Genomic DNA, 25,665 nt, shown 5'->3' with positions numbered 1-25,665 from the left:
ACAAACAAAGCCTGTGTAGTCCAAAGATATTAACTTCAATACTGTGAAAGACTAATCTAAAGAGATTCAAATGGGATATGGATATATTTAGAAGGACTCTAAAGCCATCACATTCTCTTCAAATCCAGGCTACCTGGGAGACCCACTAGGGACAAGAAGCAGATAGGATAGATACACGAAGATATATGTAATAAAATGGATTGAATTTCTGACTCCAAGGGGAAATTTTCCCCTTCCAGATTTCAAGCTGATGTAGGCTAAAAGTATTCCTTTAGGATAAGGACCATATTTAAAGTATTTCTTTAAAAGGTATTCTGCGAAAGGGAAGACATTTCTGCTCTTTGATTTCTGCTGATGACTGCTACAATATCTTTCATGAGTATCAAAATAACGTGACATATCAGCTTACAGCTGACATAGAGATTCACTTCCCACTTCAAAGTACCTTTTCTGGTGGTAAGAATAACATTATGATTAATGTAGTTTCACTCTATGCCACAGTTTAAATGGCAAAACAGAGTAGCTGTTTAGCCTGTTACAAGAAACCAAAGAAACCGTGTTGGTGCAAATTGCATATTTGTTAATTACAACACAAAAATTACCTCTACTTTTCCTGAACCATCATCTACCATGTTATGTTGGGCAGCCATTTGTGGAGACTCATGTAACTTGGTAGCATCAAATTCAATCTGCTCAATTTTAGCCACTCTCTCTGTGACATACACTTTGCCAAAGCCATCACTTTCATCCTTATCCTTCCAGTCTTTGAAAAATTGTTTGAAAATTGGTGTTTCACCTCCTTGTGGAAGCACTTGAATCTGCAATGAAATAAGAAGCATGGGATGCAAGGAAAACAAAACTGACATGGTTACTCGAACAAAAACTTTTTTTAATTATTTGTCAGTGAAACACTGTCCTTATGGTCTTACATGCCCTTTTTTATTTTTTTTTTGATTTAAAAACAAAGTCTTTAACAGAGTTCATTCTCTGTTGGTGTCATCTCATAAATAGATCGCACCTGTGTGTTGGCAGGATAATTCATTTGCTGTATGAATGCTTCAGCATTCTTCATGGCAGCCTTTCTCTCTTGTGGGTTAGCATCTTTGCCTAGTTAAAACAGAAGGATAACAATACATGAGAAAGGGCAATGAGCTCACAGATCCTGCAAAAACAAGATGTCCTTGAGACAGGTTCTCTCTTCAGCATTGCCAATGCTTCAGTCTTGAACAAACACAAATGCTGGATATAGCATGAGAAATAAAATTCATACAAAGTTGAATGGTCAAAATAGTACCTTGGTGGTTTTGAAAACAGTTAAAGTAACCGAAAAAAATATTTTGTTTTTCTTTGTAAGTTTCTGTTTAAAAAATGCTGTTCATAACATCTGCTCTGTTTAAGGTATGCATCCAACAATAATAACCTGTTTCCTTTCTTTGAATTGTCCCTTTCTGGGCTGCAATGTGTTAAATGAAGGTGCTGTCCAGAACTGCCTTCCCTTCATCAGGTACCACCACTGTTCTACAGACTGAGTAGATGCAACTCCCTTTATATCTCGCTATGCTGTGCAATTTACCACCACCCTTTCCTACCCATTGCTCCTTGCTCAGCCTTGTTCAGTATTAGACATCTCTGAAAGTGTCTGTGGGATGGCTTTTTTTTTGTATGTGTTCTATGACCCAGCTGGCTATCAATGACTATACTTGAAAGAACTCTTAGACTAAGAGGTACATCTTTGTAGACTACAAAGATGCTCTGATAATCTGTATGTTGTATGAAATTCTGAATGAAACTATTAGCAAAGTGTTTCGCAGTCCTCAGCTTGGTGGTTTGAATATTTGAGCAACCTGTGGCTTTGAGTAACCTGGTCTAAAGGAAAGTGTTCCTGTCCACAGCAGGGAGGTTGTAACTAGATGATCGTTAAGGTCCCTTCCAACCCAAACCATTCTATGATTCTGTGAAGATTTCCAGTAGAGATGATAACTACAGCCTCCCAGTGCAAGGGTGAGACTCACAGATTAATGTAGAGGGTTTTTTTTGGTTTTTTGTTTGTTTTACATATTATCATTACCAACAGTAGCAAAGTGAGGATGCACAAAGGAGCATGTAGGGCTGCATTCATAAGATGTATATTGTATATAAGATGCCCAGTCCTATTGGGTTGGTTATTCTAGGAGCTGTCAGGTGAATAGGGAAAACCAGGAATTAGGGGCTCATGTAGAACTTAGGTTATATGAGCACAATGCACGCAAAATGCTTTGCTTTAAAGGACACATTCCTATCTGCAAATGAAATATTAAAGCAAAATGTTTACAATGCTTCCTGGATTCAGAAGCTTGACAACCACATTGATTAATTATTTGCTATTGCGTGTGGTAAAAAGAAAATCAAATGCCACACATTTAAAGCAAATGCCAATAACTAATACACTACCTCAGACAAAAAAGGAGAGATACTCAATGCTGGATGCAATGGCAGCACCAGGTAAAAGGTGTCCAGACCTAATTCCTCAGTTCCCTTCTGGGAAAATGATCAGTCAGAAAAATTGCAGACAGTCCTACAAGCATTGTGATACCACAGAGAACCAGTCACAAGGAAGAAAGAAGCATCAAAGTATTTGTAAGCTTATGCTTTTAGTTGATCTCTGGGACATGAAGACTGTACTTTTTACTCATCTTTCGATTTCACACCTCCAGGAAACAATGTATGGAAATACCTGTTATCAAACTTTCAATGCACATATTTTTCTCATGGATGATAGAGATTTGATAGTAATATACAAAAATTGCAGGATTATCATAAAATCAAAGATTATTTATGTTTGCTTTGTAATTGCCACTTAGGTAAGCATTTAAGCACCCAGGCTTTCAGATGCCTTAAAATTGTCCTTAGACAGGATTCAGCCTCAAAGCCCTTACTCACATCCTTGTCCATTGACCACGCCAAGGAAGAACTGTGTGCAGGGTACTGTGTCCAGCCAGTATTTTTTGCTACTGTTCAGTGGGTGTTGTGTGTATTCCTTAGAACTGTCTGTGTTCCTTTTGCATTTGTGACAGAAGTGATCTCTTACCTTTCCACACAAAGATCTTCCTTGCAGCACCATTGTCCAAAATGAAGCACTCCTGAGACAAAAGCATAGCCATAGAGAAAGGGTTTTCCTCTGCTACCACCGACACCTTCATGGATCCACTTGCATCTGACACCTAACAAAGTAAAAATTACAAACTTAGATCAACTCTGGTTTTGATCATCAAACTAATTTCCACTCCCCAAATTACTATAAAATTCAGTTACCCTTCCTATGTATGACGTTGGTATCCTGCTGGAAGGTAAGCAGTTAATGAGTTTTAGTTTCATTTCATATTACATCCAGTAGAGGGAGATGTAGTGTTAATTTTAGTGATGCTTGTCTCACAGCTTTTCAAAATAAATCAAGTTTTGTTTCCACTCTCAATTCGACCGCTTATTCAATGAACAGCTCACAGTTAAAAATGCATACCTTCATCAGTCCAATCTTTATGCTCTGCTGAACCAGCAGAGGCCCTAGATGTCATCCTCTGCTACCAAGCACCCCTCACTGAAGCCAAAGGTACACATACATACTGAACAAGAGCATTTGAAACTATGATAAAATAGTCCTACACCACTATTGACAAATTACGTATCTACATTTATACCATACAGTTCTTTAATATAAAGCTGTCATACGACCTGTTGCAAAATCTGCTTTGTAACCTCTGTAAATTGATACAGGCCTTTATAACCTTCTAGAATTCACTCCTACAAGGCTAAAAAGATAATACTTAGAGAGAAGTAAGTAGTTGTATAGACTTGCATGTGAATAAAATACTGTACTGTTAGGTTGAAGGATAAGTTCCATGCCTCTTCTAGGCAAGAACAGTATGCCTACTTAAATACAAGGAAAAAACTTAACTTTGCTAAGTGTAATCATAAAATTCCTACTGATAAAATGGAGTAAAAAAATCCATTCATGGTTAATTTTCTGATATTGGCACTGTCCCAGTCAGTGTTAAGCCATTGAAAGTGAGGAAGAAGAAAACGGGCATCACAAAAGAAAGGCCTTTTGTGTTTAAATTCTTCTGGATTTTACTTAGAAAAATATAACATAACTGTACATCTCTCAAACTCTGCTAAGAATAAGTAAATCATATATGTCTACTACAACTATCTCTTTTAAAATCAAAAAGACTGGAAATGTAGATTGATTAAAACCAACTAACTCTTCTTTGGCCTTCACTGAATGGTTATGCTTAATTTGTTTCCTGAGTAAACGGGACTGTAATCAATATTTTTTCCTTGGTTCTTCTGGGCTGTCTTGACATCCGTTGAGAACCTTGTCCATTGGTTGTAAATCAGCCAACACAATTGCAGTTCTGTAACTGAAGCCAGAACTCCATAAATGAAGGTATTACATGCATGATTACCATTGAGTGCACCTAACACAAAAATAAAGTTACTTACCATATATAGTTTAGCACTTCTCCTATTTGTAATATCAGCCACCTCATCATCATCACCACCACATTCAGGAAGCTGTGGCTTCTCCCCTAAAACCTATACAAGAAGAAAATAATAAAATCAATGTAGAGAGATTGTAGTTTCTGCAGTATAAATACCCCAAAATTGTAATGTGTTATCCCAGTAATCAGTTAGTCAGGATTATCTTTATACTTAATTCCAATCTAAATCCAAACTCATGGATGACTTCTTTGCAAATAACTGTGTCAGATCTTTAGATCTACATGTTGCCTTTCCTGCAAGCCAACTTGCTGGTCTTGTATAGGCTAGGATAGGAAATGGTATATTACTTAAAGCTTCAAAGGATGGAAAGACACATATGCACGAGAGATTTATCTGCTACTACTACCCTATGTGTTTGTTTATATGTCTGTCTTCCCTTTTTCCTCCCACTGACTTCTATAGCATTGGTAAGCAGGTGTTAAAATTTTTGGAATGACATTGCTCATCAAATGTTTGAGAATAAAATTAAATCAAAGTGAAATACATGAGTTGAAGTTATTATCTTGCTTACAAAATATCAGATTATGAGTTCAAAAATCTTTATGTTTACAGATTCTTAATCTCATTTTCAGGGGGAAAAAATAGCTAAATTCTTAGAAAAAAAAAATCATAGAGTGTAAAAACAATTTTTGCTCCATGACCAGATTATCAATTTAAGCAGTGTGGTAGTTTTTACATCATAGTACTGTTACACCATGGATAACCTTATAATAACTATTACTAGAAGAAATTTACAGAGGTTCATCAAGAATATGTAATGGTCAGGTAGTTATTATTAAATCCTAGTAACTCATTATTCAGGGCAAGACCTCTCCATACTGACTGATATATGACCAGATCCAATTCTGTTGCACACAGAATTTTATGGATTTCTATAGAGTTATGTCCTAAAATGAAGATAGTAGTAGTTAAGACGTCTGAGTAACAATATATTTGCATGAAGTACAAGCGGCAGAACAGCCTGTCTATGGATTTGCATATAACATGAAGTCATGTGCAAAAACATTGTAAATATTTGATAACAGGAAAGGCTGACAAAGCATACAGCTGCAAGAAATTTGAAAGAAAACTGTAGCATAAATGTTGAATATTAATCTGTCGTTCGTGGAATTTTCTGACCTGGAAAAGTAAAATACATGGCCTTAGCAAGTGTGGTTGTTCCAGTTTAATCTGAAATATTTTACTTGTGACTCAATGAAGACAAAAGGTAATGCCCTGAAAGTTTAAGAAAGGCATTACCATTAGGTCTTCAGTACCTATCAGTCAGCATTTCCTGAATTGACACTACATGGCTGTGGGAATATTACCATATAGGCCAAGCAGGGCTATACTTCCATAGCAGAGTAGCACAAGACTGGTGAATGACTGATTAAAAGAGAATGTGCATATGTGGCACATTGTCACAAGTTTTCTGAAAATGTTTCCCTTCCTAGGTTTGCAGAATGAACAGAGGCCTATACACTAGCTGCAGAGCACCAAGAATAATGCTGTCTTTGTAACACAAGGGTCAGAAAATTACCAAGAAACAGACACTCTTCTTTACCTGAACGCATACTGAACAGGTTTGAGGTTTTCATAACATTTGACTTTCAGAGACTATTAAAAGGGTAAAAGACTCCTATTAATAAAACCTCCAAAAGTCCATATTCACTATTTTTTTCTGCTTAATTAGGTATTTCCAGAAAATGCCAAAATTTCACACACAAGTTGTGATTCCTGACACAGGTAAAGTCAGCATTTTCTCTTGCCATGCATACAGAATACCTGTGGTACCGCAATCACTTTACTTCACTGTAAGTTGCTTAAAGTGATATAAAATAAATTGCTGTTAAAATTTCTGTGTGCACAGGAATCTTTGAGAGCTATGCAAGTGCCACACAGTATTTTTAAAGGAGGCTACGAAGTGCTTCATTGTGCTTATGAAAGCAACTCGACAGAAGCAGCCTCTCTGCTGACAGCACCATCAAAGCACTCTGCTCTGGTGGCGATTAAACCAAGCAGGTTCTATAATTTAAAAATTCAGTTTTAAAATGTGCTCCAGCACAGTTTAGATTCTGGCCAAATAACAGAAGCAAAAAACTGTGTCTAAACAGAAAGCAATTAATGCTGAAAAATTCTTAAGTTCTGTCCCAAAGAAATTCCTCCTCAGAGATATCATCTTCCCTCCTTCTAAGGGAAACTCCCATGGAACGGCGGAGTCCACACACAGCCACACGTACGCCTGGTTGTTAAGACAACAGATACATTTAATCAATAAGATATGAAGTGTGTATGGTGTTGTTAACTGCTAAACTGGAGCTGTGTTGTATAATTACAAAAGCATATGGCTGACTGAGGTGTGGCACTCCAGGCTGCCTCACCTTTATATAGCTGATGAGGCATCATAACGCTGATGAGACATCGTAAAATGAGGCTCATGACAGCTGAAGCTGTAGTCAAAGGCTCCTGAAGCACGGATAACCAGTGAAATTACTTAAATCAACAGACAGTGTAAAGGACTTTGAATCTTATGGTCCTTACACCTTAGTTTCATACATTCAGTGTTAGCAACAAGAACAGAACCTTGATCTTACATAATTCTCATACAATTAAGTATAATTAGGGCCCTGCAAACATATCCATGCCACAACTGCCTCACTCTCTGGGCTTGGCATCTTTCTTTGTAGCTGCTTGCTTGATTTCCAAATCAGAGTCTCTTCCTATCACTTTACCTTATCTGCCTTTGACATATTAACATGTCAGATCCCTCCTTGCTCTTCATTGCTCTATCCTGGAGTGAGCTTTATTCTCTCCCCACCATTGCTTTCTGCAAGTTTCTGAGTCCTGGAGAAAAGCACAAGCAATTCTGTGCTCTGCTAGGGTGCACACAGGTGTATTGCAGGTATTCAACCAGTGTGCACACGCTAACCTCACACTATATGCCAGGTTATTCAACCCTTCCAGGCTTAACCTACTTCACAGTTATTTCAGAATAAGGCATGCTCACAGCTGGTTATGTCAGACCTTACCATGCTGTACAGGGCTGTATACTCACACCAGCTTACTTCTCAATGAGAGCATCTGACTGCAGAGTTAACATGTTTTATGGAAAGCGTTCACAAACTCCACACCTTTACATCTTCTCTGGGGGCTGGGAGAGGAATACAACAGAAAGTCAATCTGCATTAATTTTATTTTTATTTTTTAATTTTTTTTAAACCTTAGTGTTGACACACTTAGGTTACTGCAGGAGTGTCTCAGTGGACACCAACAGAACATAAATTCCTCTACAACATGTGCCCAAGCGTGCTCTTACCTTGTGGTAAATACAGCACTGTTTATCCTGCCCTACATAATAATACTCCCCTACATCTTATTGTGTGTATATCTTTTCTGCATATAATTGCACCCTCTCACAGAACTTCAAAATACAGAGCCAAAGTTGCTTCTGATAAGTGAAATGCCACTTCCTTGCCCTCAAAAATAACAGAAGGAATCACAGACAAAAGGTTTCTAATCTGTAGGAATGCAAAAAGGTAAGCAATTTTAAGTAAACACATCAAAAGAAGGAGTTTAGCAAACACTGTCTTTATAACTGGAGAAGCAGGCTCTGCCTCATAAAATAGTTGATATTGATTTAATGGGAGCAAGAAGTTTAAGAAGCTCAGTGAGGCTGAAAATCCAACTAGGAAAACAATGCTTGAAGAACACATCAGGTGAAAGTTAATTAAGAGGGAAAACCAGTTTCGTACAGTTTAACTTGGGTACACTAGTGCTGTGTTTGTGTTTCTTCTCACTATACACAATTCAGGTTAGGTTTCTGGGTCTGAAACTGAACTATTTGTTGTGGCTACGATCCCAAATGTTAGATCTCAAAAAAAATTCAAAGCCCCCTCTTTATGTACTAAGAGCAATAGAAAGAATAGAGAGACATTTACAGAGCTTAAAACTGTCTTGAGGGCCTGACATTTTTACTCAATAATTTCAGAAAACAATCAGGATCAGCAGCTCATCATTGAGCTCATCATTGACTTTTTTACAATCTCTGACATAAGTATATCCTGCTACTGCTAACTCAGTGTATACATGTATGCTGTGACAAAGAATAAATCTTTTTATTTTTTGCATGATGATTGGTCTGAACTATAGCCACAGCGTGAACTCATTAGCAGATAAGGACTTAGATTTTTATATGCACCTTCAAAGCAAAGAAGAATATTACAAGGAATGCCTCTCTGAAATAATTATCATCTCAAATATCTACCCCAGTAGCCAATAAGAAGAAAAAATCCAGCTGAGAAAAGAAAGGATAAACAGGCCAGTAACCACTGTGCCAGCAAATAACATACACTTCAGAACATACACATACAACATACACATACAACAAATAACATATACTTCAGAACATACACTGTTCCAGACAAACGCTACTTTTGGCATTAGCCAGATTATGAATAAGCTTTTTTACTCATTATTGTAACCTGGAGCTGTTTCCATCAATCTGAGCAATCATTAGCAATCTTATAAAAAATTACACATCAACCAAGGGAGAAAACAAAACAAAACTGCACCTTTCACTAAACTACTCCTAGGAAGCTAGTAGGATTTCTGCCTGGAATTGCCTCTCACCATCAATCGAAGCAACAACAGATGTCATTACACACTCACCGTGAGGAGAAGACCTCCCACCAGCCTGAACAGTGATTGAGAATAAGATGGAAACACCATAATGTACTGACAACCACACAAAAGGATGTTTTATGTTAACAAATGGTTCTGGCATTTTGAGAATTTGTTTGGCTTCACCATGTAATTTGTCAAAAGCATTTTCTGGTATCAAGGTTTAAACCTGATCTGTAATGCATTCAGGATGCTGCAAAATAGCAAAATCCATCAGTTGCTCATGGCACTTTTGATGCATAAATTGTGGCCTACATTTTCATCCACTTTCTGTTGTCTCGGGAACTTCAAATGCAAATCATAATTTTATTCATAGCCCTACGCTTAGCTTCCTAAAAGCAGGGCATTAGGCTTTGGCAGCTTATCATACAGTATTTGCAGCTTTGCATATCTGCCTGTAATAATTTGAATATAAAGCCTTGACTACTAACGATAACAACATTCTAACATCAATTTTCTGCTCTGTGAAACAGGCCATGGATAACAAGCTCACAAAAAAAAAAAAAAAATAAATAAAATAAAAAAATCTAGATCAGTCTGGAGAGTCTGCCTTCTGTCTTGCTGGGCCTGTGAGATCGGCTGTGAATGAAATGAGGAAAGCCCCAGCCCATGTCAGCCTACGTCTTCAAAGTTTTAGGACACCTCAAAGAACAGTGATGGCACACTAGAGAAACTGGGAAGGTGAATTACAGTAATTATTTGAATGCTGCTAGCTCTTTGTTGCCATTACTGCTGCTGAACATTGAAAATTAAGCTGTTCAGCAACCCGCCTGCCTACAGCATAATTAAAAATAGAGTAAGTAGTTACCCCTGCATCTGTTTTTCCATTTATACCAATTCTTTGTACCTCTTTTTTTAAATCTTACTTCTTTGTTACATCTTCTTCAAACATCAGTTAGTATCAGAACTGACATCCACATCCTGCAGAGACTTGCACACATCCTTGAGTTTACAGATGCAAGGTTTTCCTTCATTTTTGGAACATAAAACTAGGCAGACACTGAAGTCATTGTAGCAGATTCCAGTTTGCAAGCTTTGTGAATTAAAGCTGCATGTGCATGCATGTACTGCGTGCTTCTATGTTGGAGAATTATGAATGGAAATAAATCAGTAACTAATGCTAACAGAAACCTCAGTCACAAAAAATATTTATCTGCTAAAATTCACAAAACCCCCAGCTTTTTGTTCTGTAAGTACTCACTTCAGCAGCCACGCTTTTGCAGTGCCACCATGCAGCTTGGTCCCCAGGCCATGACAGACCAGGCTACAAGCAGCAGCAGGGTAAAAGGGGAGTATGGCAACTATCCTGCAGAGCTTCAGCCAACTTAATCAAGCTTGTAGGCAGCAGCAGGCAACTGGCAGCCAGCAACCCTGCTGGAAAACCAGTGCTCCCTGGAGAAGCAGAGCAGCTGGAGGAAGCAGCAGCAACACCCTGCTCGGCAGAGTGAGCAATGGAAGCCATAGCAAGGTGTTTCATCCCTCAGCCCATGAGATAAAAAGTAGAAAAAGCTACTCAGGATACTGAACTGCTGTCCTAGTGCCAAATTCACTGGCTGAATTCACAATCTCAGCATTTCCAGTCCCATATAGCTCAGTAGATGAGGTATGCCAGGGGAACACCTCTGGTATGACACCTAGACTCCTGCATAAGTTCCTGTATCTCCTCAAATTTTGTGTGAGGGAGACAAAGTGTTCAACAAAGGGGCTGTGATTTTCTGCTCATAAAAATCAGATAGTCCATAACTGAGTACTGCAGAATTTAAATCCCTCTTGTGATTTTACCAATCCCTTAATTTTTTATTTTTTTTTTTTACAGTTAAAGTCATTTAGTATCAAAGCCATAGGCATTTATGTAAGCAAAATGTAAGCCTGTCCCTAACAAGCTGCCTTGCAGTAAATATAATAATTATATTTACATATTTCTTCAACGCTACACACTTGGTGGTGGTGGAAATACTAAACTGATCCTGAAACACATGCAGCAGCTTCTCTTGTACTGCTCTTCTTCCCCCTTGCCCAGATTTGATGCTATATAGCCTGAATAGATGTGCAGCAATCTGTACATGCAGATTCTGTGAAAAAAAATACTAGTTTTCCTTAAACAAAGTTTACTTCCTTCCTGCACTACAGAACTTTAATTCAAGAAAATTCAAAGGCAACATTGAGCATAGATCCCTTGAGAGCTACTCCACACAGGAGTTGAGATGACACAGACCTGGAGACCAAAGCCAGTGCAAAATAAATAAATAAATACAAAATAATAAATAAGATAAAATAGCTCTTTGAAAAGTGCATTTTTCTTGGGTAGATGTTGGATTCCACAAACACACATCTCTGATCTTTTTGTTTAGCAAAGAAAATCTTCTCCATGAAAACCCCTTTGCTAGCAAGTTCATGGAAATAACTGCTAGCAACTTCACATAGAAATAACTGCTAACAACTCTTTCCTTTGGCCTTTTCTTAATTATATTCATTTAATAACTGAAAATTATAGCATTTCTTCCTCAATGGATTTCTTGATATTCTAGCACACAAAAGAAAAAAGCCATTACAAAATCCATTAGTATTCTAACATGTAATTATACGATTATAATTGACTAACGTGGTAATTCTGCAAGTGCTATAGCTGATGAAGAAAAAAGCATAACAAATGTGGTTTGCTCACCTACAAGAATGCAAATAAAACAAATTATAATTAAATTTCAAGTGCTTCCAGCAATTACTAATGATTTTAGAAATTCACTAAAGTACCTTGTATAGAGTATGTTCTAGCATAAGAAATTATTTTTTCAACCTTCTATTATTAGAACTGTTCATAAAGGATTTAGTTCATGCCATGCAGTACAATACACCTGAGCATTTTTTAAAGTAAATTCCTAACGTGGGCACTGAAATTTGCATTCAGAGACCTGATTAAAAGCCTGACTTTCAGGTATACTTGCCACCTGCAGCTGCTATTCAGTTCCCTGTCATTTAAGTACCTGGCTTCAGACAGCCAAGAGTGAAAACTGCAGCTTGAAGAACATTACTGGTAACTCTAAACACTGCTGAAGAGACTCCTCCTTGCCAGATCCTGACATTCTCAGGCAAACCCCCAGCTGATTTTCCATTTAGGCCTGAGGAAAACATTGGGCCAAGTGCTCAGCTGGTGCAGATCAGCTAAACTGTACTGAAGTCAATTTAGATGAGGATTCAACCCATGCGCTGTTTGTCTGAGTGGGGGTTGCATAACCAAGTGCTTACAATACAAATTTTCATCAAAAAGCAGGCCTACCCTTAACGAAGGAGAAATACTCAATAATTTAAATGAAAATATCATGTCTGGATGGCAGGCATTTTGGCAGCTGCAGGGCAAGGGGTTTGTACTTTGTACCCATATTCATAACCCTCATAAATTTAACAGTGTAATGATTAAACTTTCATTCCTTGAATGGTAGGAGCTGCTGTGAAAGGTGAATGAGCATGTACATCTTTTTTTGGACTATTTTCATATCCTACAAACTCTGAGGAACTGTTTAAAATGAAGACCCAACTTCTGTCCTTGCAAGCATGTGCATGTACCCAAACCATTCATGTATTCATCTTTCTGAGGTGTAAATTTGACCCATAGTTTCAAATCAAGCTTAGAAAGTTGTCTCTGGGTCTGAATAGCATTACTGTTGCTATTGTCTTTCCACCAGCTTTCTTAAATCTTTATATTGTCATTACAATTTAGTTAACTTCTCTGTGTGCATCTGACTGCTTAACTGAGGGAGAAGTACATGTCCCACTGTCATCCCCCTTCTATAAAAGCATTCACTTTCCTTTGTTTATCTGATCGTTCAATATTGCCTCTGCCCTGTTACTGAAATTCATTTCCAGTATTTATTGCACAAAATTCCCTGGAGTCTTGCCCCTTTTTTTTTTTTTTTTTTTTTTTTTTTCTACAACTTCCTCAATTTAGATAGTAGAAGATATTACTTCGGCTTACATATTCCCAGAGACATCCATAACTTGGCCTAAGAGAACCTCATTAAGATATTTTTATATTTGATATTTTCTTGCTAGCAAACAGGTCAGGCTGTACCACAGTTACGTGCAATTTGTGGTATATGGCCTTTGAGTAAAACCAAGTACAAGCTAAGTGATTAAATAACTGTTTGATGCCTTGCACATGCCCAGGGGTTGTATTCCACAGTTCCCCCTCCTCCTCCTCTTGTGCCACTCATCCACCCTCCCACTGTTCCTCCACACCTCTGTATACAAAACAAATAAGCTTCACCCTATAATACAACCAAAAGCAAGGGAACAAGAAGAAATGCAAACGTTCGGAGATTTGTTACAGCAATTTTTGCTTGTAGAGATGTGATGGCAGAGCCTATTCTTGCTGGCTCTTGGGAGAGGTGCAGATACCCTACTAGCAGAGCACACGCTACTGTTGTGCCTTGTGCAATGATCCATGTGACTGCAGGTACCTGCCGAGCTTGTTCAGAGAAGCATGCCCTTGCACTGTCCAACCCATTTATAGTAGTCACAAGTCACAGCAAGCCTCAGTTTTACCAGCTACCTCACTGTGCTTCTGTGCTTCCATTGGGAAATATCTTTGTTTTGTAGCAAATAAACGTTAAGGACTTGAGTTTAACAAGAAAGGAGTGATCCTGCTCTTATGCCACTGTCCACCTTACCTAGAGACCTATCTGGCTAATTTAAGGCTTAGTGGAGCTTGTCATTATGCAGATTTTCGCATAAGTTGGGTCTCTAGAGGAGTAGCCTCTGAAACTTGCATTTGTTGTAAGCTCTTGAGCCTTGGTGCACATGACAGAGTTAGCACGGTGTAGTGCTGCTGGTCTCTTTCCAGTCACTGGGGTGGAAAGGTGTAACTGGTTGTAATATGATTAAACCATTCCCATACCCTCCAGGTGTAGTATTTATTCACACCAGAGCCAAAAACAATCATCTCTAAATACAATGGCATTCACAGTTTCTCAGAATTAGGTAGTTCATCAGAGCTTTAAAAAAAAATTAAAAAAAAAAAAAAGGATGGAGGAGAATGGCTGCATTATCAGGAAGGACAGAGAGGTTCCCTCTGTTGCTCAGTATTTAAACTAGCTAATTGTTTACATAGGTATTGTATGAAAAGTGAGACTACACTCATTTGTTGGAAGGCCACTAGAACTCTAACAAAGCAGGCACAGGACAACTGCAAATGATAAGAAAACAAAAGTCATGGCCTTTTTTTGTTGTTGTTTAAAGGCAGAAGAGTGGTTTCAAAGTTGTCTACTAAAATGATCCTTCAGCTTCTTGTGATTTGAGACCTCAGCAGTCAAGTTTCTCAAGTTTCACTGTTTCAGCCATACCAAAGACATTTACAAAAGTCAAATAAAAGACAAAAGTCTCAGCAGTAAAAACTGCAACAATTGCATGTGCTGCAGTTTTAAGGGAATCCTTTGTAAGGAAAAACAAAACAGTACAAAGGATCAGACTGTTTGGACTGCATAGGAAACAAGAATCATCCTGAAAATTAGATGAACACTTCATGATTAAATGGAAGGGGCAGATACAGGCTCAATACATAGTTTAGTTAAAACTCAGCTTTCATCAGCTCTTACACCCTGTAGGCAGCCCTACTCAGCCACATCCAGGGCGTCACAGGTGTCTGAGATACTTAACATCTATCATGGGAGATTGGTCTATGTAGCTAGAGCAGTGCTGCCAATCTAAAAGTCTTTTAGGGTGTGTAATATTTCAAATTACACTAATACATTAAGACTTTCTCTTCCTCTCTGACTTCATCTTAGCATACTAGATTGAACTATTGATGTGTGATGCATGGAGGACTGGGTGCTTTGTATCTTTCTTTTGGGTAACTCAGAACTCAGTTCTGTTTTGTGCATTATTGCAAGCAGCTTCAACTTGCTGGCTAAAAACTTCCTCAGTTTTGTCCTCTCTTCAGAATTAGGAGATTCTAACCACAATTATAAAATTGTCTGTCCCAAGCATGGCTACCTGTTATTGTGGCTGGGCTCAGTTATCTCAGTGATGTGTTGGATACGCAAACACAATGTCATGAAATCCCTGCTTAGCGGGGAAGGCAGGCAGAAGGCCAAGTGTTGTTAGCATCAAACCCCACCCTGAGGAGGTTTCTGACAGAGCTAGAAACTGACCCTAAAAGATTTGGTTCTAGATTAGATTTGAAAATGTATATTTAGTTTTCCTTTTGGTTTAAAGAAAAAAAAAGCTGAGTTAGCAATAACTCTAATGTGACCATTTTATAGGAAAAAAAATTCTAACTCATGATTGCCAAGACCTATTTTTGGATTGGTCCCACAAAGGTGAAGAAATTTCTGTAGCACAGTTTGAACATTCAGGCCTAAGATTCAGCAGAATGGGCAACTATTCAGCTGTTTACATGTTAAAATCAGAGCATCATTGGCATCTGATGAACTTTACTATGGGCAGCTGCAAGTGTGGAGAGCAGTCACAGTTACTGAGCAGGAGCACCAGCAATTTGTCCAGGGTGGTCACTATTTTTTAAATATTCAAGGCAGCCATCTTATATAGCAATTCTGATTTAAACCTGCCAGTCAGTACCTCATCTAAAATGCAAACACAGAGGGGAAACCAGGTGGATTAAGTATCTTTGTGCTTGTGAAGAAAGTTTCTGCCTTGTCAGTGGAAGAATTTTAGTTATACTTGCAGCACCTTACGAGGCCTTCTGTACACCCACAGCAGGTCTGAGGTTTCCAGACACACTGGATCTTCTGAGAGACAGCAGAGGATGGTCACAGCATGTTCCCAAATGGCCCGTGGTCACAACAGCAGATGAAAAAAGGGGTTGCCACTGTCAAAACTATTTATGTACCCAGCTTTCAGCCACTCTCCTTTCCTAGAGTGAGCAAGCTGTATTGTGCTGACCTGCCACAACAGTTCATCCTGCAGCATGCTCCAGACAACTTTCCCATCGGCAAATTGTAGAAACAGGGCAGCCTGATCCCAGGTCCTTGCTAAAAGAGGCTAGTTGGGAGCAGGCAACTGCCCTTGTCAGAACAGTTCACTTCACCCACTTTCCCCATTGGGAAAATGAGCTGTCCAGGAACCATGAGCCCACCACTGCCTCTGTTAATCCCATGGCAGGAGAGTTATCTGGCACGGTTTATTGAAACGTCCTGACTCAGTACTGGGATAAAACACAGTAGTCTTGCTTTACTGGTTGAGAATTGCTTCCCTGCACTTGTGGAGTAGGGATTAAAAAAAAAAAATAAAATCAGTCAGCTCTTTACATTGATACTTGTGGTGGGTATGTTAGCCCCTGACTGGTGAACACTTGGCTAGCAGAGCTGCACAAGCATGCCAAGCCACCATGTTTGAAGGCAATGGGCTTCAAACTTCACAGGAGGAGAAAATCATTCCTGACATTTATCAGAGGAGGTAACATCAGGAAATCTCATTCTGATGTCAGCTATCCACTAGATGAAAAATGAATAAAGTACACAGTACTCTCTCCTAGAAAAGAAGAAATCACACTTTTTTTTCCGGGAAAAAAAGGAATGGAAAAAATCAATCAGGGACAGGAATAGCAGCTTCCCTTCACTTGTCCATAACTGCATGATATTGAGGGAAGAAGCAAGCATTATGCTAATTTCAGAGCAGTCAGCCCAGGCAAACACTACAGTAAGTTAGAGACAATTGTGTGAGAACAACAACAAATCAAAGTGAAGAATACCATGAACTAGATAGACTGTGAGCAAAAATAAGGCATAATAGATTTTATGTATTTGTTAGGCTAAAAACCATCCTGTCTCATTAACAGCACACTTCAGAGCTTGCAGTGACTGGGACAGCCACAGGCAAGCTGCAGATGCTGTTCTGTGGGCAGCACTAGGCAGTAACCCTGCCCTGGCTGCTGACTTGCTCGCTTGAACCTATTGCCATGGAACTACCCACTCTTCCCTCTATATTCACAACCCCAAAGGAAAAGGTGAAGTACATCCATCCTTCATACCCTGCTGACCACATGTGAAAAGATTTATTTCCTGATACAGTAACAATGAGGTACAGGATCAACATGCAGCCTTGGCATTTTTCGTGTTCTTACTCACGTGTCAAGGCTGCTACAAAACAAGTTACACACAGCTGGCAAGCAGACCCTGGCTGCTCATATCCTTGAAGGAGTGGAGGCAGCCAGCCTCCTGACAGCCAGCCCTTCAACAGCCCTTGCTTGTTGAATGCCATGAACTAGATAGATTGTCTTTGCTGTAGCTGCACATAAGTCTGACTTTGCATCTGCAGCTGCATGTTAGTCAGATAAGAGGTGCGAAGTGCAGCTGTTCTCATCAGTGCTCCCAACTCAGCATCAGCTTATCAGAAGTTCAGTGTAGAGCCTTGTGCAGTAACCCCAAGGAGGTGCGGCTGCAGGAGGATGCTGCCAGGGGACTGAACCAGCATGTTTCTGTAGTACCACCCAGTACCTGCCACTCAGTTGTGGTAGGCTGCAACTTGCTCATGCATTTCAGATAAGGAGCAGGAGTTAGGCATTGTCAACTTGTGTTCTTTTCCTTAATGGTACCAATATAAAATATATGACACCGAGTCTATGAGAAAAGCCTGTAAAAGGAAGTAAAAAGCCAGATAGAGGATTGGGCTGTTTTTTTTTTTTCCTTAAAAAAAAACAACAACAACAACAAAAAAAGGTGCATGGTGTACCATCTCCCCTACTTCCAAGCACAGTCACATCTGCACTCAAATCTACAGGCAAAAAGCCTTTGCAAGCTAATGGATAGATCATCCAAAGGCATCACAGCTAGCATGGCCAAGGGTTGAAGCCTCAGCACCTGCCATGCTTTGCTGCATAGACAATTACTCCATGAGACAAAACTGAATATAAGCACCATCAAAAACAATGGCATATCTGCATGCACGTTAACTTCCTGAAGTTAATCTGAAGCACAAAATAATATTCCAATTGCACATTTTTCATTTTATGGAAGGACTGCTTTATGTCTCTATTGCCTTCTTCTTTCTTTTTAGAGAAAGAGTGGAAAAATCTTAATTTAGCACACAAATGCCTTATTTATTAGGATGTAGACTGCAAGAACTTGCCAGCACCTGTTTTTTGTTTTTCCAAGACCTGAAAATTCCATAGATTGCTTTTTCGTTTTGTTTCACCCACTCTACTTTCATCATATATTTAAAAAACAGAATTCAGATTTCATGACCGAGTTGATCAAACTTTTTAAAAATGAGTAGGCTCACTATGCTTACTAGAGACTAGGTACATTAGACCTTATAATTGAAGTGGTGATGCAAAGTATCTTCCTACACTTTTTTGACATTCAGGACATCTGTTTAGTAATATGCAACCTTGATGCTGCTCATTTTTCATGAGCAGACAGTGTGGTTCTGGTATGAGCTCTGCTCTTAATTCAGTCACCCTGTGCCTAATTCAAAAAATAAAATATTTAGTTCTCAAATGAGTATTTTAAGATAATTATCTCAGACTCTACTGCCCAATATCTTAATACTGCTTAGATAAGGATAGAAAAGAAGCATAAACCAGCCTACCATAAGTTAATTCTATGATCCTGAACTACTTGAAGCACCTAAGTTTTGAGCCCAATCCTGTTTAACTCCTGAAGTGTAACATTTTTTTTTACTCACAGCTTTATCAATAACGGCATACTCCTGTTACAATACCTGTATGAGCTCATTTGGTTCACTTCCTTCTTCCACTGTAATTAATGTAGATCTTCCACTTCGTTCATTGTCCCGAATGCCAATGGCAACCTGAGCAGCCTTCAGACGCTCATATTTATTGCATGATGAGCCAAACCACTGATAGATTTCCTAAAATAATTGAAAACATACACATTAACAATAAGAGTCAACACTGAACAACATTATAAAATCAATATTTTATTAATAGTTATTCGACTGAAGATAAACCTCCAGAACATCAGTGAAGCTACATTTTTCGGCAGATTCAACAATAAGGAAGGTAACAATGAGACGTAGAGAATTAACTAGAGAGGTCAGGCAGATATTGCCTTATCTTACTATGTATGCTGCAATTCATGGAGATTACTCATTCAGAAAGGTTAAAAGTTCAGTTTCAGTTGTATACATTAACCTTCTGTAGGTTTTTTGGTAACTGGCCATGCAATCTCAAACAAGTATTCTCATCTACAAAATGAATATTTACTGACCACAGAGAATATTATGAGACTTAAATTGTCACTGCAAATTACAAAGACCTTTAGTTCTCAGACAATAAATTCAAATTTTCCTTTCTTAGCATCTCTTAAAGGTCCCACTGCTCAGCAAGTCCTGGCTACCCCCTATTCCATGTGCTCTCCAAGTTTGCCTTCAGTAAAGCAAGTGACTAAACTGAGCTGTCAAAAATGACCAGCTTTATGCATCAAATCAGTCAGAGTAAGGAGAAAGGCCTTAAAAAATATACAGCAGTAGATTTCAGATTTTTTGATTTGCAGACATTATTTTGAAAATTTTTTTCTTTTTGGATTCCACACCACTACAAGAAAAAATACAATAAATTTAACTCTATTGACAGTTCAGTTATCTTAGTTAATTTCAGACCCCATAATAACTTGCTTGTTGACTACAGATTCAAAGCTACTGCAAAAGAAATATTCCTCAAACTTTTCTCAGAATTCCCTTTGCATAAGATTTTACTAAGTCTTCCATGTTAGACAATAAAATATATGCAATTTCATTTTCAGTATATGGTTGTTTCAGTTTCCATGATTGGGCTGTGTATAACTCCTAAACTAAGAAATATTCTCACAAAATAGCATGGCCTAAGTGTTTCTGTCCCTAAGCCAAAATAAATATGAAATGTTGTTAGGTTTTTATTTAGATTTCTGTATCAAGAAACCTTGTATGGTAAATGAGACTTAGGTTTTCTCCTGCAGCATAAAAAAAATTGTCATCAACAAGCAGTGTCTGAAAACATCTTTGATCAGGAGTTCACATACCATTAAAGCTCCATCTTTCTTGGTTATTTAAAAAATGATTAAAAGAAGCTAGAGAAACAAGAAAGTATTTTCAGCATTTCAGGATAACGACAATGTTCTTTAGTAACAAGCTAAAAAGCTGAACTTCAGGTACTGAGCATGAAATTTAATAGAAGGAAGTGAGCAGCTTGAAGTCATAAAAGTATACCAGAGTGCATAATATTTTAGTATATTTACCAGGAGTACTAAATAAATATATGAAGTACCCAGTGCTACAAGCCTTCAGGAGCTTAGATTTAGTTATCCTTCAATTCTAAACTAAAATAATTTTCTCAATTATTTTTAAGTATCTTATTTTGAAGCCTCATGATAGAGGTTCAGGTGGGTATTTACAAGATTGTCTTCCTGACAGTTTACTCACTTCATTCTCTAAGCAAAATGGATTTTAACATTTAATCTCAGGAAAAAAAAAAAGTTTAAGAGCTAGAGTCACTTCTTGGTAAGGCCAATATTTAGATTTACCTAAATATATATCCAGAGTCAGCTAGATATTTAACCATATCCAACATGCTACTGAGGTTGTGGTTTATATTTTATTATTCATGTATTTATTTAGACCTATGTATACACAAGAACTAAATAATATAGTATTACAACTATATATAGTTGTAATATATAAATATACTATAAATAATATAGTATTACAACTGTATATACAACTATAATGTAGTATTTACCTCTAGCTTCACTGGTTTCACAATGTCTTAGCTGTACTATAAATTAACTATTTTTAGCTTTGTTTTGCAAGCCTTATTTGGAATTGGCAGGCTGACAAAAATTGTTTCCAATAAAACGAAAAGAGACTTCAAGTGTTCACTTGTCTCAAAAGAAAAAAAAAAAAAAAAAAAGAACTTCATTCATCAGTAATTCCTGTGCCAAGCCTGGTTTATTTGCAGAAGGTTGCACCAACAGTATTTTTTTTTAAATCCATTTAACAGAGTTTAAGAGAGATGCTGTGGAAGAGAGCTATTCTGCTACCCAGTATTGACAGCAGTCGATATCAATATTCTGCTGGATCACAGCTGGCCAGTCAGCAGCTCAGAGTGAGAAAGTGTTACCACGGCTAATCACAGTAACCGCCCCAGAGCTGCTGAGAGAGATCAGGAATGCAAGATGAATCTGTCTCACACAGCAGCCATAGCGAGGTCTTCTGGTCTGTGCATTTTGGTGACACATGGTTGGGTTTTCTCATACTACACAGTAGCACTGTGGAGTCAAGAGCTTTTATACCTGATAGCTGCTGGGCTGCAGAGAGACCTTGAGAAAATAACATGAAATTTACACAGCATATTAAATGACCCAACACTTAGTTTCTATACAGAAACATGCTGCAGGATATGTATGGCCCATAGTACTTTGGCAGTGTTACCTGTATGGAGCGTTATTGTGAAAGTGTATGTCCTGCCTTCCTGCTCCAGCTCCAAATGGCACATAGAGCAAGAGGAGGAAAAACAATTTTTTTATATCACTTTTGAAATAAACAATTTTCCCTTCTAACACAGACACCTCTGTATTCAACTGGCAGCCTACTAAGTTTGGAGGCAAGTGAAAACACTGTGTCCCTGTGTCTTTTCTGTGAATCTTAGCAAGGATGCAGAAAGCAAAAGCCAGGAAGATTACATCCATGAAAAGTTTTCATTCTGGCTACAAACACGACCTGAACATACATGTTTTAATCCTATATCTTTGTTCAAATTCCTATGTCCACACTGTATTGCTGATTTGCATTCTCCTATGGGAAGATACATTACAAAGCTAAGTAAATTAAATAGGTTTCAAAACTAATTTCAAGGAAATTTGTTGTGAAACTTCAATTTTGGTAGAAAAAAGTTTAAAATGAGATGTCTAAAATAGTTCCACAAATTCTAAAGTGTTAAAATAAGAAAATTAACCTTTAAGGAAAGATTAAGTCAAGTATCACGTCAGTGTGTCTCCATTCTTTGTTGGCAAGCCCTGATGTGTCCTAAAGTCATCCATTTTTGCCCACATCTACACTAGAACATGCCTCTAGCATGTAATTGCACATCAGTTAAAATAAATAAAAATACCACTCTTAGGAGTCAGCTAGATCTATACTATGGATACTTGTTGGCATCCACAGTATATATCTATCTTGTATATATCCACTTGTTGGATACTTGTTGGGGTATTTAATGTCAGGATGATGTTTCTGTTTTTTTGAACTACATTAAGGTATAGAGACACAGATACAAAGAAGGGATTAGTGCAAATGAACGAGCACACTCAGCTGAAGTTTTGCTGTGTTTTTTGGTTGGTTGTTTTTTTTTTTATTGTTGCTTTTTTGATGTGGAACACTAGGTCACATTATCTTTACACCCACAACTCGTAAAAAAGGGCTAAAAACATGAAAAGTTTCGTGGAGTTTTGCCTTAATTCCTCTCTTCTGTTAGGTTTAACTGCTTATATTTGTAGATAGAATCAGATCAAAGCCCGGGCAATTAACCACGTCAAAGCTACTGAAGTGGTTTCAGTGCGTTGGAAGAAAGTCTGGCAAAGTTTGTGAAGAACAGTACGTCAGGAGGAGAGGAGCAGTGGTGCAGGAGTGCCCAAATGAGGTGGCGCTCTATTGAAAGTGGGTGAAAATATTGCTACATTGAGTGAGCCTAAGATACCACTTCTAGAGAGGCAGAAGACAAAAAAAAAAAAAAAAAACCAAACAAAAAAGCTTGAGCACACATGAATATTGGCAAAGCTTTTCTGTGTATCTTATCATACTCCTATGTTTATATCAGCTTAATTGGCTAGCACTCATTTGAGACTCCATTCATTCTTCATGTCATTAATAAACAGCTGTTTTGATAACAAAAGAGTTCATTAAAGTTGAAACAATTCTTTCTATTGACACCTTTCCTTTTAATCCATTAAGTAACTAGACTAACAAAATGAGAACATGTAAATAGACTTGTAAAGCCAAATTTTTAAATGAATCGCACAGAACAGAAATGCTTCTAATTCCTTCAGTTCTCCTTAAAAGTAAAACATATGCACATTACCCCAGAGTCTGTTCAAACAATTTGAACAATTTTTTGGAAACTTTAAATGGAGAGCCCTGAAACAGGAGTGTGAAACTTTTTTTAGCCAAAAACATGTGCTAGACTAAGCAAACAAAGTTCAAGTGGTGGGAAAAATAACTGAGCGGTTAAACTTAGAAGCGACTACAACACAGCACCTTTTTCACTGACTTTTTCAGGAATGGACATATATGAAAAAGTGTTTGGATTGAACCAGTTTAATGTAGGCTTCTGTGGCAGTTTTCTCAATTTCTAAATATTGAAATTTAGTTTCATTTTTTTTTTCCTGTCTTGGCTTTTGCATTTGAGATACAAGCAGGGAAAAAAATAACCATTTCAAGTCTACATCAAATCTGCCTTTCATTTGTTGAAGCTGCAATATAGTGAACCACTGAAAGTTATGGAGTTCTGACAATCCAAAACAAATTCTGAATTCTTTCAGTCAAAATGCTGCTGAGGCCACCATGAGCCCAGCCCTAGTATAATTACAATAGCGTCTTTGTAATCAGTCTAGAGTCTCTCACTTGATTCAGCTGGAACAAATCGTCGGGATAAAAATAAGCCAGATGTACCACAGGCATACACCTACTACATTCATTTTTCCTCTCACACTTGTTTTACTAACTTGTTCCAGAAATATTTGTTGCCACACCATAGTGCGTTAAAGAGTACATAACAGGACCGTATTCATTCTGAGTTCAAGCAGCAGGGGATCTGGATTTTCTGCATCATCTGGAAGTAAACTAACCTAATTGAATCCTTGGTATTAGAAATTGTCTGAGCCTTAATGATGGTCTCTGTTTGAGCCACTTTTCTGCATACAAGTGGGTGTGGAAAGGGAAGAAAGGTTTCCAGTCCCTAGAAAGGAAAGGAAACTACAAACTCTGAACACTAACTGAAGAAATAAAAAGGCTTAGTATTCATATTTCTCCATCTGATGACTTTGGGACTATAACTTAACTTCCAGAATGCTGGAGGTTAAAATTACTGAAACTAAAAATAATTGCTTCACAGATTTATAGAAAAACATGGCATGCCTACTTACTAAGCTACACTGTGTGTTGTTAAAAACATATTTTTAACATTTAAATAAGCCCGTTTAATTTAGTTCTTCAAGCTCTGCTACTTGTTTAGCAATTCCCTGCCCCCCCGAGCAAAATTCTAACTCTCAGCTTGGTGAAACTGAGAAAGAAGTTAGTTGTAGGAGAAACAGAACACAAAAAGGACATAACTAGTTGGACATGACAGTGCCAAGGAAGGCAACTAGGAAGAGAAACTTACAGTGATGAACTCCCACATGCAAGAGTCTGCTCTTTCAGTCATTTATTCCCAAACAGTGACTGTTATAAAGCAATAAGTATGCTGACTGAACTGCTTTCTTTAAAGGAAAAACCACCTAGAAGAGATAGGGCAGGCAAGAGGAGATTGCAAATTTACGAGCTGTTCTAGTTTTCTTCTGTAATGTGATACTGAATCATACCCCATTGTCATAACCCTCAAACAAGTACATCCTCTTGATTTTTACATTTAGAAAGCAGAAGTTAATTTTCTTCTTGTAAATGTTTTAATCTATAGCAAGTTAATAGTTTTTATGAAAAGCAATTGCTGTACAAAAGAGGTCTGTATATTATTATTAATGTTTCTTCAAGTGTCTCTATGGAAGATGAGATGGCTCTTACACTTGGTATACCTATGATGTCAGGAGGTCAAGTAGAAGCATACTAGAACATAACAAAGTAGAACATAACAAATTTATTCATTCTCATGCTTTCGTTTTTGACATCATAGTTCTCACTTTTAATTCACAGAGCCCTTGAGAGGTCACACACACTGTTGTGCCCTACAGCAAAGTACTTTAAACACCCTTCAAGCTCTTGAATTTCAAAACAGCAATCTTATGGCTGTTATGAATCAGTTTATAAGCACCTCCATACTAATGGGAAGGATGGACTGAATGCAGTTTACACTTAACATCAGGTATAGTTATTGCCTAGCCTTCTTCATTCTTCCTTTGGGAAAGAAATTAGATCAGGCCCAATCTCAGAACTGCTTGGTACTTTTTACCTGACCAGCACCCTTATTTTAAGAGTGCTCTTTTTTTTTTCTCCCCAAGAAGCTAAGAGGCATGCAGCCCTCTTCCTGCTCTCTGTAGTCATTTGGCCTGTAGTAAGCCTTCTCAGCAATTGCCCTGTAATTGTCTTGCCTGTCCTAAAGGCACAGGAGCCCAACCTTCCCAGGTTCATAGCCACAGTACACGAAGCCGTTACCTTCCTTCCTGTCAAAGACAGCATTTTCTCTGCCATCTGAAGCTGTTTTCTGCTTCAGCCTCAGAAGTTCAAAGTAGGCAAGATAAGACCACGGCAGGATAATTTTAAGTGTTAGAAGTGGGGTTTTGTAAGCAACATATCTAGGCATGAGGTAACCAG

At 38.0% G+C, this 25,665-nt stretch overlaps 1 protein-coding gene across 1 annotated transcript in view; it reads right to left on the bottom strand.

Annotated features, from left to right (window-relative positions):
• The window catches only part of SCIN (scinderin), a 47,766-nt gene that overhangs the window by 11,913 nt on the left and 10,188 nt on the right, over positions 1 to 25,665 (bottom strand). The window contains exons 4-8 of the mRNA XM_032181054.1: positions 18,871 to 19,020; positions 4,480 to 4,572; positions 3,068 to 3,200; positions 1,019 to 1,107; positions 603 to 818 (exon numbers count right to left, since the gene is read on the bottom strand). Coding sequence (XP_032036945.1) covers positions 603 to 818; positions 1,019 to 1,107; positions 3,068 to 3,200; positions 4,480 to 4,572; positions 18,871 to 19,020 — 681 coding nt within the window. The remainder of the gene's footprint in view (positions 1 to 602; positions 819 to 1,018; positions 1,108 to 3,067; positions 3,201 to 4,479; positions 4,573 to 18,870; positions 19,021 to 25,665) is intronic.

The sequence above is a fragment of the Aythya fuligula genome, chromosome 2, assembly GCF_009819795.1.
Source record: "Aythya fuligula isolate bAytFul2 chromosome 2, bAytFul2.pri, whole genome shotgun sequence".
NCBI lineage: Eukaryota > Metazoa > Chordata > Aves > Anseriformes > Anatidae > Aythya > Aythya fuligula.
This window is presented reverse-complemented; position numbering and strand designations above follow the sequence as displayed.